This window comes from Lynx rufus, unplaced genomic scaffold, assembly GCF_022079265.1.
Source record: "Lynx rufus isolate CCGP_SWC_20201006 ecotype Redwood Valley unplaced genomic scaffold, mLynRuf1.p SCAF_19, whole genome shotgun sequence".
NCBI lineage: Eukaryota > Metazoa > Chordata > Mammalia > Carnivora > Felidae > Lynx > Lynx rufus.
Genome location: NW_025814833.1, coordinates 5,997,336 through 6,014,280, shown reverse-complemented (window position 1 = coordinate 6,014,280; position 16,945 = coordinate 5,997,336). Strand labels below are relative to the sequence as shown.

The window sequence follows — 16,945 nt, the reverse complement described above, 5'->3', positions numbered from 1 at the left end:
TTCTCACCGGACAACCAGATCTGATCAGCACTACCTCCTGTGTTTTTCTACTCACTGCCTACAAATTAATCCTTTGAGCATGATTCTTTTGTGAAGCCCAGACCTTTTGTAGTTTAACATACTGTGGTCTGATCATTCGTCTTAGTGCCTTGTTTTCCCCTAAAAGAAAATACCCTCTGGGGAAAATATGGCTGCCCCACAAGACTGCAGGGCCTAGACCTGTTACCAAGCCCTGGGGAGGCACGGGGCTGGGTGCTGACCTAACTGGATGTAGAGGCGGCAGGTGCACATATTTTCTAGAACTTGCACTTTTCAGATCCTGAGATGTCTAGAGAGTTTAGTCAATGGGCCTTGTTACGGTGTGTGTTCCTTTTAACGGAAGAGCTTGGTTTCATTTCTGGGAAGAGGGCTTGCCAGAGGGAAACAGGGTCATATCATGGATAGTATAGTCACATGCTAAGATGTATAGGCCTCTCTAAACACGTGATAGGAGGTCAGAGCAGGGGTACTTCCAAGGAAGCTCCTATATTGTCAGAAACCTTTCTGGAAGGCCAAGGGTTCGTCCTCTGCTTCAGTCACCAAATCCATCCTGAGCATCTTCAGAATAACACGCTCTCTCCTCCGGGCGCGGGGGACGGAATTAGGGCTGGAAAGATAGGCCAAGGTCCTGGTCTATGGGAGCAGAAGCCATCAGATGCGCGGGAGCCGTCTGGCCTGCCTCCGTTGCGGCAGAGCTGACGGAACCCTGGGGCATGGCTTGCCTTGGGGGGCCAGATGCTGTCTCTGGGCCAAAGCCGGGCCTGCAGGGCAGGTGGCCAGAACTTGGAAGGAATTCTCTTCCGCAGCCCAGGGTCCAGGCTTGGCCCCAGCAAGCCGCCCCGCCAGCCTCTGCCGCCTGGGGCCTCGCGCATTCCGCGCCCCCGCCCCTCCGCGCCTCTCCGGGCCTCGCCCCCTCCTTTGTCCCCTTCTCCTCCCCCCACCAGCTGTCCCCTTTCCCCAGAGCGCCGAGACAGCCGGAGCCTGGGAAGAGGCGGCCTCGGGCCGGAGGGGGCGTGGTGGGGAAGGGGAGGAGGGCGGGGGTGAGGGGATAAGGAGGCCCGCGCGGCCCGCGCCCCCAGCCACTGCCCGCCCGGGAGCCCGGGTGCCGCTGCCGCCTCCCGCTCGCTTCCCCTCGCCCAGGGGGGAAAGGTCAGCAGCGTCCTGGAGCCGCCGTGTCACTCCCCGACAGCCATGAACTGCAGCGAGAGCCAGCGGCTGCGCACCCTTCTCAGCCGCCTGCTGCTTGAGCTGCACCACCAGGGCAACGCCAGTGGCCTGGGCGCCGGTCCTGGCCCGAGCATGGGTATGGGGGTCGGGCCCGACCCGTTCGTGGGCCGCGAGGCGACCAGCGCCAAGGGCGACGACGCCTATCTCTACATCCTGCTCATCATGATCTTCTACGCCTGCCTGGCCGGGGGCCTCATCCTGGCCTACACCCGCTCCCGCAAGCTCGTCGAGGCCAAGGACGAGCCGGCCCAGGCCTGCGCGGCGCACGAGTGGGCGGCCGCCGACGCCGAGACTGCGGCCGGCTCGCCGGCCCAGGGCCGCCGCCAGCTTGCCCCCGGGGCGCCGCCCGCCCCGGCCCAGGGCGCCGAGGGGGTCTAGAACCGCGGCCCTGCTTGCTCTCGCGCGCGCGCCCTCCTGGTCTCCCGCGTCCCCGGGCGCGGCGCCCGCCTTCTCCTTTCCTCCCCTTCCAGGTGCCGCCTCACCTGAGGCCCAGACGGGGAGAGGCCCGCAGACCTCGTCTGACAGGCCCTGGAAGGAGCACCACCCTACCCACCCCCCAGACCGCTTTTTCCCTCCTAACCCTCCCACCCGGCCACCCCATGCCTACACCCCTACCCAGCACACCCAACTGCACTAAACTGCCTCTGCTCTCTTGTCTTCAGACAGCCCTGACACCATGCTCCAGCCCCCTGGGAACTGAATCCAACACGTCCAGCACTTGGCATTGAAGTGAAGCAATGAAGTCTATCACAACTCTGGGCCGTCTAAGCTTCTCCAGCGGCTGCCAGGGACTGCTCACTCCACGGAGCCAGCGGGCTTGCCCTCGCTGCCAGGCGGGCCTCGGCAGTTCCAGCTTCCTGTTGCCTTAGGGACTGAGACAAAGAAAAATGAAGAGACCCCAGACATCTTTCCCCTCCCTCCCTCTTGCAGCAGGGAGCTAGCAGGACACTAGGACCAGTCTGTGGGCTAGAATGGACTTCATGGGGACTGAAGGGGGAGGGAAGCTGCAAGGGGAGGGGAAGATCTATGACCCCAACTATATGCCTTTCTTGCATCCCGCTGTCATCCCAAAAGTAACTGGCCTGATTTTTAGCAGTGTGGCCATCTTCTGGTGTGGGTAACCGTCCCTGGGTGTGTCACCTCCATACCTCCAAATGCCTCCCCTGTATCGATTCGGTTGCCATTGCAGCTGTCTGCTTCATGTATGGAACAGGAGGCTCAGATGTTTCCCTCCCCTGTAACCTGGGGAATATCGGAGGCAGGTAATAAAGGTTGTTTAAGCAATAGCCTAAGACTCTTCTCTCAACGATCCCAGGCTTGAGACCCAGTACTATACAGAAAAGGAATCTTTTTGCTTTTGAAAATGATGTTTAGATTTGAGGGTTGGATTGTTGCAATATTTAGATCTATATATTCAATTCCAATACCACAGATGTGATTGTGGGTGAAGAAAAGGTTGATATGGTTAAATGGGTTTTATTTTGTTTTCAGCTGTTTCAAAAGTTGTAACTGCTTTCTTCTCTTTTTTTTTTTTTCCTTTAATTCTGAGCCACTTTGAAATATCACGGTGCTAAGTAAGGGTTTCCCACTTAAGTAGTTTTTCAGGATACACTTAAAAAAGTCTTTTCATACCCATCCCTATTAACTATTATCAAAGGTAAGTTTTAGAAGCCACCTTTGTAACTCTTTTTATAAAAAAAAATTAGTGTTTATTTATTTTTGAGACAGAGACAGAGCATGAACAGGGAAGGGGCAGAGAGAGAGGGAGACAGAATCTGAAGCAGGCTCCAGGCTCTGAGCTGTCAGCACAGAGCCCAACACAGGGCTTGAACTCACAGACCGTGAGATCATGACCTGAGCCGAAGTCGGGAACTTAACCGACTGAGCCACCCAGGTGCTCACCTAGGGGCATGTGAGAGGAACAATCCCCAGCCATGTATTTCAAGTACAACCATGACCGTCATTTTTCTTGCATAAATGGGGACACAAGGTTGTTCTGACAATGAAGCGTAATCACTGGTTAGGTGTTGACAAATCGGTACCATTTTTCTTTTTTTTTTTAATTTTTTTTTTCAACGTTTATTTATTTTTGGGACAGAGAGAGACAGAGCATGAACGGGGGAGGGGCAGAGAGAGAGGGAGACACAGAATCGGAAACAAGCTCCAGGCTCCGAGCCATCAGCCCAGAGCCTGACGCGGGGCTCGAACTCACAGACCGCGAGATCGTGACCTGGTTGAAGTCGGACGCTTAACCGACTGCGCCACCCAGGCGCCCCTCGGTACCATTTTTCATAGACATTAAACATCTTGCCAAGATTTATATATAAAGGAAGCTGGGAGCCACTGGGACGATGCCCATAATTAACATTAATTGCCAGCTGTGGGCAAACAAATCCCACTGCAAAAATATTTCTGTTTTTAAAAATATTATTTTTTTAAATGATGTTTACAGTACCTGTGAAGAACACGTAGCAAGAGGAGTGACAGAACTCTCCAAGTGAGAAAAGTGACCTGGCCTGGGGAGAGCGATTTGCTCTACTGTCCAGTCACTTTTTCCAAATACATTCAGGGTTGAGACTGTGTCCCAGAGAGTAAACTTTCCCAGAAGACTGGGCACTCGAATCTCTACTGGCCAATGGGGGTGTCAACAGCATGGAAGGGATCATATTGTGGTCGGCAAAAGATAGAAGAAAGGACAACCAGGGCTTGGCAGAAAGGACAACCTGAATAGCCTGAGCTGACTGTACAAGTTGGGAAAATGTTAGCCTTCTCCGGAATGTGATTCTAATAAATTGGAGTGAGTTCTTTTATCAACCCACCCGGCAAGTCTATTTCTTCTGTGTAAGCAGATCCTGTTTTAGGTCAGGTCAGATCATTGCTCCATAACAATAATGAAGAAAAAGACCCATGCTTCCTTAATTGTAACTCGAGGCTTCCAACAGAGCATGACTAGGAGATGTTTTGAGTTCCAATGTCTGGAAGTGCTCATTGACAGCGCAAAAATAAACGGAAACTTTTCTTCCATTACGCACATAGTTCTGTGTTGTCGACTGATTGACTTTTCTAGAGGGATATAAATGGGGTCTTTCATTAGTTTGTAGTTACCATCTTCTCCTTTTCAATTTGCCATCTCTTTTGGAAAGCAAGGATCTGCACATGATTTGTACCAACAAAGAGAAAAGGGACTGGGCAGCTTTCCAAACTATCTTGCCTGACGGCTAAAGCAAATGCCCCACAGTGTGGTGGAGAGCACAGGACCAGAATCAGAAGGACTGAGGTCCAGCCCTGGCTTTGCCAATTAGATGGCTTCGTTTCTCAGAAAGAGCTGCTTAGCCTTCCTGGGCCTGTCTCCACAGCTGTGGGGATTTGAGGATCAAGTAAGATCATGTATGGGAAAAAGCTAGACCTATAACAGCTATCGAAGCATAAGGCGTTAAGTTTATATTTTCCCTTTCCTTCCTTGGGGCAGTGCCTTTGGATAGTTGTGTGGGTGGAAGGTGGGGCAGGAGAGAGAAAATTCTCCACCATGTACAGTCTGCTCTTATTGCTTAAAGAAGAGGATTGTAGGGACTTGGCCACTGGTTCCTAGATTTCTAAGCTGATCTCCCCCGTTCTCAGAATCTTGGATGACTAGGGATCTGTGCATAACTGTCTCCCCATCCTATTCATTCCCTTTACTCATAGGCCCACAGTGCCCTCTTTAAAAAAATACAATTAATACTGTGTATTTTCAGGGTTCCACCAAGACTGGAATGTAGACTTTGAAGACAACAGGTCAAGGACTGAGAGAGGGCAGAAGAGAAGAGAAGGAAGGGAAGGAATCACAGGCTTCATGAGGGAGCTAGGAGGAAGAGCAATCTAAAATGTTCTGTGAAGGTAAGGGAGCATGACTGAGGACCACCAGGGTGAATGGGTTATGGTGGTCAATGGCCAACCCTAGGTGAACTTGAATCACCTATCAAAGTGGCTTTGGGAGAAGAAGCTGGATGAGAAGTCACTTTTCAACCCCTATTGTTACTTACCACAACCTACAGACTATGCAGGAAGACAAAGTGATTAAAGCAACTCTTCCTTCTGTGCTAGACCTCAGAGCATAGTACATGAGGCATACCAAGCTCTCAGAGAAGGCAGCCTCTGTCTTTTCGCAATCTGTCCCTGGTGTTTGTCTATGACCTCTTTCTCTTGGCCAAATGTTTGGCATATTCTTTCTTTAGCCTCTTCCTTATTTTTCTTAGTACACTGTTTCTTCAGAATAGTACACCCATATTCATGTTGCAGGACACATGGCGTACCGAGACACTGAACTTTGCACACTTAGGTCCTAGGTGACCCCACCAGTCCCTCAATCAGCTGTGTTTTGATGGAGGGCAGGGTCTTGGTAAAAACTGTGGCCTGGGCTTCTTCCTCTGAAGAGAATACACTCAGAGCAGACAGGGAGATACCTCAGTTACATTTTTTAAAAATTGTGGTAAAATATACATAAGGTAGGGGCACCTGAGGGGCTCAGTCCAGTAAGCGTCCGACTTCAGCTCAGGTCATTATTTCCCAGTTCATGGGTTCGAGCCCCACATCAGGCTCCATGCTGACAGTGCAGAGCCTGCTTGGGATTCTCTCTCTCTCTTCTCTCCGTCCCTCCCCTGCTCTTGCACTCTCTCTGTGTCTGTCTCAAAATAAGTAGACATTAAAAAAAGATTTTATAATAGATCACTCAGGACAAGATAAAGGTGAAGCTCAAGGAAAGAATCCCTAGTTGTGGATTTTGGTGAAATTGGAAAAGGGCAATATCTTGAAATGTTTATGTGTGTTGCAGAAGGTGCTTGGGGGAGGGCTATATGGTACTTCCCACGGCGTCTCAAGTCACATCCTCCTCTTACTGCCAGATGCTCTCAGAACCCTGGGGAGGACTAGGGTGGTCACTAGGGAGCCACTAGGTGGCTTCCACTGTGAATTTGCTGAATTCCCACATACCTGACCCACAAGATCATGAAAATACCTCAGGTCCCTGAGGAAACAGGGGGCCTCCCTTTGGCTCTTCTAGGATCTCAGTGTGATCTAGCAGGGAAGGGTTGAAGCTCCAGCAGGCCTGGAAGAGAAAGAATGGAGACAAGAGGCACGCTAATTTCACTCCTTTTCTCATGCACAGCTCCTCTGGGGGCACTGTGGTCAGGACCAGCCCTTGGCAAAACTATGGGATTGGTATTTATCTTATATTGTCCCTTCCTATTCCAAGTGTCATCATCACTTGCCATGCCAGTCCTCCAAAACTGTTACTTCCCTGCTGCCAAGGGCTAATGATATTCATTTACGTCTAATCTGCTATTCACCTCAGTGATGATCCAAAGAATCTTCTTTTTTTTAAATGTTTATTTATTTTGAGAGAGAGAGAGAGAGAGAGAGCGCACAAGGTGGGGAGGGGCAGAGAGAGAGAATGAGAGGGAGAAAGAGAAAATCCCACGTAGGCTCCGTGCTGTCAGCACAGAGCCTGACGCGGGGCTTGAACCCACAAATCACCATGAGATCATGACCTGAGCCGAAATCAAAAGCCAGACACCTAACCAACTGAGCCACCCAGGTGCCCCAAGAATCATCTGTTTTGAGGTCTGATCTTATTTGTTACTCTTAGAAAATCTCCATTTCGACTGGCCCCAATCTCAGGGGAAGGAGCTCTCTGAGAGGATAGCCCCCATCTCTTGGCAATCTGTTCCTGGCATTTTTCTTTGGCCTCTTTCATTCCCTTGCCCAAAAGCTTAGTATATTCTGTGGCCTCTTCCTTCCCCTGCTAAGTATGCTGTCTCTTCAGAGTAGTATAGTGACATCTGTGTTGTAGGACATGTGAGGTCCCAAGACGTTAAATCTTGCACATTTTGCACATTTCAGTCCTAGGGTTCGTAGCTTCTTTGTTTAGGGGCTTTCTTACAACATATTGGTGGACCACTATCTTCTTTAGATTTAAAAGTTTGTGGATTCTGCTAGATTTATGGAGCCCCTGGCAATGAGGCACAGTAGTATCAGTGAGTCCAGGAATATCTGTCTCCTCCTTTTATTTTTATAATAACCAAGATGAGAACGCTGAGATTGGCACCCACGATTCAACCCCACGTAGATTTGTGCCTTCTTCCTCCAGTCCTCCTTGGTGTGTAACAGGGATGCCCTTTTCCTAGCAGATGGCCATGGCCATGGGATTAGACACCCTGCTTTATGGGGAAACCTCTTTTGTCATCCCTACCACTGATTAGGACCATGTAACCCTTCCATTCTCCACCCAGATTGTCAGCGGCCATGCGCTTCTCATACAATGTAGGAAGTTTGTGTTCATTGTCAACTTGAGTTCCTGGCAGCCAGGGTCTGGGAAAGGGATGTTCAACTTCATCTTGAAGCAGCTGACCATTTCCAAGTTGCCATGAAAAAAGGGGGAAATGCATCATTAATGGTGGCTTTCAGACACTTGTGAGAGTGAAAGGTATGAAAAGGGGCTTGTCCTAGACTCCCAAATCTGAGATGGGTAAGGCCGCTCTGGCAGTCCCACAATTGTCGTAAGCTCAAGAACAGCACTTTGGCTTTTTTTAATTTATCCCCACTACTTCTGGAGGTATTTGGAAGATTCAACCTTCAGCCATCTAGAAGGGCACCTGAACTTCCATGGGAATTTCCTAGGGTGGAGGGTGGGATGGGGATAGGAGTAACTGGGATGGGCAGAAAGGGAGAGAAGCCCTTGGCCTGCTCCCAAGTTAGACCTCTGTCTATTGGAAGGCTAACTTAACAAACAGGACACTGGAAAGGAATGTTTGAAAAGAATGATGGAAGAAATAGTAGGACAGAGTCCCTGAGGGCTTGTAAGGATGGAATTCCTATCATTTTCATGCCATCTTTTCTATACATCTGTCCCCAACTCTGGCCATAGACAAATGAGAAGTCCTACTTGGAGCAGGTTGCTCTGGAATCAGCTGGGTTAGTCTTCATCTCATGCCCCAAGTAACTGGCACCATCCCTCAGAAGTATGGGCTTTCCCTGTAGCAAGTTCAAGGACTGGTCAGTTCAAGAGCTCCCACCTTTTCACATTCTCCATCATCCACTAATGCAGAATAGTGTAGTGCATACGACATGGGCTCTAGAGCCAGACTACCTGGGTAGCATGAGGAACGTTGCTTAACCTTCTCTGAGCCTCCTTTCCCCCCTCTGTAAAATGGATGTAAGAAATAGCACCTACCTCCCGGGGTTGTGGTGGAGATTGTGTAGCTTACATAGTGTCTGGTTCATGGTAAAGGTTCGGTAATTGTAGCTTCCAATCTTGCCCCAATCCACTGCAGCAGGTTGTCACGTACACTGCAGCAATGAAACGGCTTTGTCATGGTCACTAATGACCGGCATGTTGCCAATTCCCAGTTCTCATTTCTATGACTACTCAGCAGCATTTTTTTAAAGTAGACGCCACACCCAGTATGGAGCCCAATTCGTAGCTTGAACTCATGATCCAGAGATCAAACCTGAGCTGAGATCCAGAGTCAGAGGCTGAACCAGCTGAGCCACCCAGGTGCCCCTACTCAGCAGCATTTAATGCTCATTTCTTGAACCTTTCTTTTGACTTCTTAACTCCTCAATCTCTTGGTTTGCCTCCTTCTTCACCAGTCGTTTTCTTCTTAGTCTCTTTTGCTGCTTCCTGCTGCTGTTGAATTGCCCGGGGTTCTATCCTGGGACCTCTTCTCTTCTCCATCTATTCTCTCTCCCTTGGTGATGTTGACTAGTTCCAACATGCAAAACATCTTCTTCGTATATAAATACCATCTTAACAATGTTGATCCCCAAATATATATATTTTTTAACTCCTGAATCCCCTACTCTGAGCTCTGGACTTGCATATCAGAATGCCTACTTAACATCTCTACTTGGGCGTCCAAACTTGTCTCAAAGTTAACATATCCAAATCAGAGTTTTTTTGAATCCCTCCCCCCACCCAAATTTGTTGGTAACTGGTCATTGCTTAGAAGCTAGCCTGATGCTCATAGGTTGGCCATGTTTTTCTCATGTTGGACATGAAACATCTCCCAGAATGCCAACATCAGATTAGTTTAATGACAAGACATGTCTCTGCGATCATGATGAAGTGAGACAAAACAAGACCACTGTGTAGTGTTATCTAGGTACAGACAAAAACAAGGTTGTGGTGAAACTCACAAATACCAAACATCCTCCTTTCTCACCTAATTTGAGTGGCTGATACTTCTCTCCCCCTTATAGCTTTAGTCTTCCTTCATTCTAGATAAGTATTATCAAGATACCCAGTCACAGAATTACCGTCCCTTCCGAATAGCATCCAATCCAGAGAAAACCCTCACTTCCTTGGACCTTCCCCCAAGTCACCTAAGATAAGCTCCAATCCAATAATAAGTGTTTTCTAACACCTCTTACTGAGACACCCAGGGTTCCCTGTGGTATGAATCCTCCCTTGTTGCCATGAGTCATAAACCAAATCTGTTCAACTACAGATTTGTTCCTGGTGGTCTATGGCTTTGCTGTATTAATCTTCCCCATTGTTTTTTGTTTTGTTTTGTTTTGCTTTGGTAAATGGTACTACCATTATTTATCCAGTTGCTTAGGTTAAAACAGGAGTCATACTGATTCTGTATTTTCCCTCACCCTTCCACATTCAATTTAGGATCTAAGTCCTTTCATCTGTACTTCCCAAAGGAATTCTACATGTAACCACTTCTCATGATCTCCACTTCTACCACCCTAGTCTACACCCACATTGTTTCTTACCTGGATTATTATAACACTTTCTAAGTGGTCTTCTTGCCTTTACCCTTGACCCCCTGCAGTTAGTTCTTCACTCAACAGCCAGAGCAGTGTTAAAGCACAAAGCGGATCCTGTCTCATCTCTACCTAAGGCCCTCCATTGGCCTACCCACACAATTAGAATACAATCCCAACTCCTTCCCATAGTATACAAGACTTCTCTAAACCTTATCTCCTGATACCCTTCCGTCTTGCTCACTAAACTCAAGTTACAGTAATCTTTTTGCTGTTCCTTGGACACATCAAGCTCATTCCTGCCTCGGAGCCTTTGCATGTGCTGTTTCTCTGCACGGAATGTTCTTCCTCCATATCTTCTCATGGCTGTTTCCTTCTCATCATTCAAGTCTCAGCTCAAATGCCATTTCCCCAGAGGCCTTCCTTGACCATCCTATCTATAGTTGCTCCTTTCTCCCAGCCCCCACCCTATTCTCTATCCCATTACCTTGTTTATTTTAACCTCACAGTATGAAGCACTGTCTAAAAATACCATGTTTGTTTACTTACTAGTTTATTATCAGTCTCTCCCATTTAGGCTATAGGTTACATGAAGGCAGGGATTTTTTTCAGGCCAATTATAAAATTTTTTGAGTATTTTTATAACTTTGGAGGGAGTATAACTAACATTAAAAAGTACACACACTTAAAATATATAATGTGATTGATTTTGACATACATATACACCGGTAAAATCATCACCAAAATCAAGTTAACGAACAGAACCTATCCATCACCACCAAAAATTTCCCTTGATTCTTTGTGCCTTCTTCCTACTGGTCCAGCCAATCAATGAACTGCTTTTTGTCACTATTGACTAATTTGCATTTTCTAGAATTTTATATGAATGTAATCATGCAGTATGCATTTCCTTTACTCAGCTTCCTGATTTAGACACTCACTTATGTTGTTGCATGTATTAATAGTTTGTTTCTCCGTATTACTCAGTAATTGTAGGGCAAAGTTTGTTTTTCCATTCACCTGTTGAAGGATATCAGGTTCTTTCCATTTTTTTGAAATGAATGAACTAAGCTTCTATGAACATTTGTGTGCAAGTCTTTGTGTGGATATATGTTGAATGCAGGGATTTTGTGTCTGGTTTTTACAACATCTCCCATGCCAGAGACTTGCATGATATTTACATATTATGTGGTAGTTAAATATCTGTTGAATGAATAAGTGAGCCTTCTTTTTCAGCCCAGGTTCATGGACATTTCCACTACTTCTGTGCCCACCCTAGAATCTTTCACCACCCTGACTTTTGTCTGATTCCTGCCTTTCCAATCTGCAGCCCTGGGTGACCCCTTGAAGGTGACTGTTTCCATGGTTGGCTTGTTGGAGAAACTCTACTCATTGGGTTCACTGCCAATGCATGCTCTCTACCCTAAGCTGGCCCCTCTGGCTGTTCAACAATCCGTTCATTCCTCGCTTGCTGACTCCCTATCACATTCCCTACAGCAGCTGCTCCAAACTTCCTGCCCTCTCCTCAAGCCCCCAGCCCCAGCCCTCCCCCTCATTCTCAGGAGATGACTTCACCTCCTTCATTACTGAAAAGATTGAGGCCAAATGACAGAAGCTTCTTCAGCGTCCATCTGACCCATCTGCACACAGCCATCTCAAGCCCTTCCGACTCTCAGGAAGACATGCTCCTTCACCTTGCCAAGCTTAAGCTATCTGACCATGTGCTTGATCCTAGCCCCAACTATAATGATTTTAACAATTACAACAACACCCCAAAAAATGTACTTAGCTCTCGATATGGACCACACACTGGGCTAAGCACCGAGAAAACAACTCTAATTATTATTGAAAAACTATGTCTTTAACATGCATCATTTCTTTTTTTTTCCTAAGCTGAAAACCCATTACTTTTTTTTTTACACTAAAGTATTGCAAACACTAAGCACTTGGCATATGTTGCCTAATTCAATCTCCACAGCCATAGTAGCATAGTTCACAGTAGCATAGTACTAGTTTTTACAAAAACAGCAGAGAAGGAGACTGGTGAACAGACACATTAAGCAACTTCCTTTGGGTCATATGGCTAGTAAATGGGGGAACTGGGATTTGAACTAAGATCGAAATCCAGAGCTATCTCTTTCCTTCTTTCCTCTCTCTCTCCCTCTTGCTTTCTTTTTCCTTGAAGTTCAGAGAGTTTTCTTAATCCCTACTCTGTAGTTCATGGCCTATTAGCACCCTCGGTCACAATATACAGCAACTATAGGAAAACATGAAGGATCTTGCCAGACTAAGCAGTATGATCTTCATCCTGTGGGCAGAGATTCCTAAACCTTAAGGAAGCACACCGCGGGGTGCTTCTTAATAGCGCATGTTCCGAGGATCCACCCTCATATCTACTGGATCAGTGCCTTTGGAGGTAGGCAAAAGTAGAAACATCCAAGACCACTTAGGAGGCTCGAGTGGTATTCCAGTGGCCCGGACTATGGTGGTAGCTGTGGAAGTGGATATATATATATATATATATATATATATATTTACTGTGGTAAAATACACATGAAAGAGAATCTACCATTTCATCTGTTTTAAAGTGTGCAATTCAGCAGCATTTATTCCCTTCATGGTGTTCAACCATCACCATGATCAATTTCAGAACATTTACATAGCCCAGATGGGAGAATCTGAAAAGGAAGAACTGGCAGAGCTGTGTAATCAATGGAATATCGATGGGGAAATGGAAAGGATGGTTTGGATGGCATACTGATTGGGACAGTGGCGATCCCCAACAGAGATGACTAAATAAAAAGTGGGATCTTGCACAGGTAGAAATGAAGGAGACATGGAGGCAACTGTGGACATGGTGAGTTTCTTAGCGACCTTCAGGGTGGAGATATAATGCACCCAGTTGCAGTGGATCCGGAGTACAGGTGGGAGTTAGAGCCTGGGGGCCCAGACTGTATAATAGCAAACATTTGCATGAGGCTTACTACTTGTCAGGCACTGGACTAGTGCACTGTGTACCGGATCTCAAGTAATCCTCATTTTACAGAGGAGCACACAGGGCTACAGAATTATTAGCATGTGACAGAGAGGAGACTGGAACTCATGCATACTGACTTTAGGGTCGGTGCCATTCTGCTGTGCTGCCTCTCTCAGAGGCCATTCCATCTACAGAGGGATAATACTTGAATCCAGGGGGGTAGGGGCAAGGCTGAGGACAGAGCCTTAAGGAAAACCTGCATCTATGGGGGGAAGGGGAAGGTGTAAGAGGAATCCACTGAAGGAGACAGAGAAGAAGAGATCAGGTAGGTAACAGGAAAATGGGGGGAAATCTCAGAGGCCAAAGGAGAGGAGAGTTTTAAGGAGGGAGTGTCTGATCCTGCAGATATATTGCAACTGAAGGGCTGTGAAAGAGCCATTGGATTTGCTGACGATTGTCACTGATCACACTCCAGATGGCTGGTCAGTGGGGAACAGTGTTAAGGAGTGATTTGGCGGTAGGAACAGAAGGCAGCTAGGGTACACACTTCTTTTGAGAGTCTTGGAAATAAAGTGAATGATAAAGCTTTGGAAGGAGTCGGTGCAGCATCTTGGATCATGCAGACAGATCAGACTCCTGTCCTGCCACTTACTTGCTGAGGGACCTTGAGTAAGTGATTTAGCTTCCTGGAGCCTCAGTTTCCTCATGGTAATAACAGGGCCTACCTGTAATAACCGGGTAAGATAAGTGAGAAGATGCATGTAAAAAGGCACATCGATTAGCGATTGTTACTAGTTGCTCAATAAAGGTCAATGAACCTAGTTCATTGATCTTGAGTATCTAGGAAATTCTGCTATCCGGCCTTGTCAGGGTCTTTGAGATCAGGGATGACCAGACTGGAGTTGCTAACTGCTGTCAGTAGAAGGCCCTTTGGGGGTCACCTCAGACTGGAGTCAAGTCGTGGGGGTTAAACTCAAATTATAGCAGTTTGAAATAGATGGCTCTTCAACCCATTACTTTCTGTACAGTGAAATGGGTACAGCTTGTGTGAATTCTGTCTGTGAGTGACTGGGTAGAAAACCAGAACTTTGGAGGGGAAATGAATGACTTATTGCAGACCATCCTCTGGCCTGGTTTTTCTGAGCACCCAAGGGAGCAAAGAAATCCGAAGGCATCTTGGCATTAGGTGTTCAGGGAGATTTGCCCACTTGCAAGATGGGAAACTCTCTCTCTCTCTCTCCTCCATAAACCCCACACAAATATCATGTCCTTTTAAAAGAGAATATGGGGGCATCTGGGTGGCTCAGTCAGTTAAGCATCCAACTCTTGGTTTCGGCCCAGGACATGATCTCCCAGTTCGTGAGTTTGAGCCCCGCCTTGGGCTCTGTGCTGACAGTGCTGAGCTTGCTTGGGATTCTCTCTCTCTCTCAAAATAAATAAATAAACTTAAACAAAAAATTTTTAAGTGAGAATATGGAAGAATGCATGCAATGCTAAAATTCTAAATGTTAGTGAATTTTTCTTTCAGATTCCTGAATATGTTTAATGATCTTGCAAGAACTCAGAGGTCAGAAGTATCTGTTGTTCAGGTCGGTATCTCTAGGAGCTGTAGAAAATGTTCTGAAATCTGTGTTGACTTCACATCATTCCTTGAAAGTTGCTTTTATTAAAAAAAATCTCTCCCACCATCTTCTTCTCCTCAAATTTTGATGCATAGTGACCTAAAGGCAGACTTGTGGTTGAGATCTTCTAGTTCATGATCAGGAGTTTATCAGAGACATGCTTTTCCCATGGAAAATTCTGCTGGTGCTCAAGGCCTACAGTGGCATTCATGAAGCCCACACGCTGGGCTCAAAACTAACGTCAGTTCCCATCTTATAGAGCCACTGAGAACAAGTGCTGTCTGAGCAACCTGTAGGCTTCTAGGGGCTTTTATCAAAAAGCAACCAACACGTAAAGGGATGTTATGCTTCTCCTCTACATTTTCCCTCTGTACCCCACCCCTGGTTCTTTATCTACCTTGCCTTTGTTCTTCTGCTCCTTTCCCTTGAGTCCAGCTGCAGTGACAACCTTTCCTGCTCTCTCATCTAGGTCAGGGTCAGAGCTGATTGCCAGTTGGAAAGACTTCTTCCTATGGCTGAAGTTGCTGCCTGTGCACATCCGGTGACACTGACCAGAGCTTTCCTAAGTGAAGACCGTTTTGGCAGAGAATTGGAATCCAAGCACAATGCCTGGAGGGGGAGATGTGGGGGCCAGCAGTTTCTGGAGATTCAGGGAAGTCTCCCATGTAGCCCTGTCGGCTGATCAGAAGGGAGTCCCAAGCTTTGGTGAAACAAGCCTGCTCTTATCTATCTATAGAAAAGCAGCATTTCTCCTCCAAGCCCAGACCCAATCCAAATACACTGACAGAGCGTACTTCTAGTGTTCACTCCTTCAGGGAGCAGAGAGGCCCCATCCACTGGCCGCTGGAGCCCTGTCTTCAATATGTGCTGGTCATCCTTTGGGAAAGAAGAGAGATGTTTCAGAGAGGTAGAGCCCTAGCCTCTGAATGTAATGTGGGTTCTGCCTTTGGCGACTCTCTGGGTGATTGGGCCCGGTCCTGTGACCCAAAGGCCTCCCAACCCCTTCAAACTGTGACTCTGAGTCACATTTAGAGTTATGCTCAAGGTTTGTATACTTCCCCATCCTTCAGCTGCTCCAGGTCAGAATTTGGCCTCCTCGGAGAGTTCCCTACTTATTTCTGAGAATCCCCCCAAAGTGATGCCTTCCATGTGCCTATGAACTAGTCTGCTGGCTGTACTCACTACTCTGCTCTTTTCTTTCTATTCCAGGTCCCATTGTCTATATCTGCTATTGTTGGTGAGGGTGGCCATTGGGAACATGTTGGTGTCCTAGGAACCTGTGTTCCTCTGGGAGCCACTGGAGAGCTGAGCTGTGGGCTGAGGCTGGAGTAACCATCCTTTCTCTAATTCTCTTCCACACTGGGTTATTGGGGCCCAAAGCTAGGCCCGCCTATGGCTAGAGTCTCATAAAGTCACTGGTGAATTGTTCCATCAGCCCCTGAACCTTGGCGCTCAGCAAGTAGTTTCCAAGTCTGTTGCTTTCTGTCCAGTCTTTTCACCAGAGGAGCTTCGACCTAGCCCAGTGGGCCAGAAGGGGACCACTAGCCAGGCTAGTCTCCCAAGTCGGTCTCCTCTCTGCTCAGCTAAAACCCCATTTCCCCCCAGACCAGCCTTGTCTCCCCTACTGCAAGCAATCTTTTTTCTCTTACCTTCAAGGCAGGTTTGTAGTGGCCTTGCACCACACACATAGCATCTCAGACATTTCCATTTGAAGGCAGAGTCTTGGCTTTTCTGGTTGCATAGTTAGAAGAAGTAACTCGGAGGAGGACCTGTGGTCAAAGACAGGTGTTTGTGCTTGTTTCTATTTCTTTTAATGTTTTAAAATTCTTTTTGAGAGGGAGGGGGAGAGGCAGAGACAGAGGGAGACAGAGGATCCAAAGAGGGCTCTGCACTGACAGCAGAGAGTCTGATGTGGGACTTGAACTCATGAACTGTGCGATCATGACCTGTCAGAAGCTTAACCGACTGAGCCACCCAGGTACCCCGTATGTTTCTACTTCTTAAGAAGGGAGAGGCTTGGGCATGTTTCAATGCTGAGGGTCAATAGGCAGGGAAAAGGTGAGGATGCAGAAAAGTGAAGGGGCTAATAGCTGGAGCCAGGTCCTGGGATGAATGGCAAAGGATGGGACCCCCTCCCTTTCCCTTCATGACCGGAGGAGAGAGGGAGCACTGGACAGGACGTACCTGGTTAGATGATTTAGGCAGGCAGTTGAGCATTCCCAGCTGATAATTTCTATTCTGTCTGTGAAATGAGACAGTGGGAAGGAGAGGGATGGTGACCAGAGGTTCGAGAAAAGTGAAGAATGTTTGAAATTTTTGTTGCAGAAGAGGT

At 47.3% G+C, this 16,945-nt stretch overlaps 1 protein-coding gene across 1 annotated transcript; it reads left to right on the top strand.

Moving 5' to 3' along the window:
- The first annotated feature begins 1,138 nt into the window (after window positions 1–1,138).
- On the top strand, window positions 1,139–1,644 carry KCNE5 (potassium voltage-gated channel subfamily E regulatory subunit 5). The gene has a single exon (XM_047081765.1). The coding sequence runs from the start codon at window positions 1,231–1,233 to the stop codon at window positions 1,642–1,644; it is 414 nt and encodes a 137-aa protein (XP_046937721.1). The 5' UTR covers window positions 1,139–1,230.
- Window positions 1,645–16,945: the final 15,301 nt, after the last annotated feature.

Coding starts and splice junctions, on each gene's coding strand:
- KCNE5 (XM_047081765.1), top strand. CDS start 1,231: ATGAACTGCAGCGAGAGCCAGCGGCTGCGCACCCTTCTCAGCCGCCTG.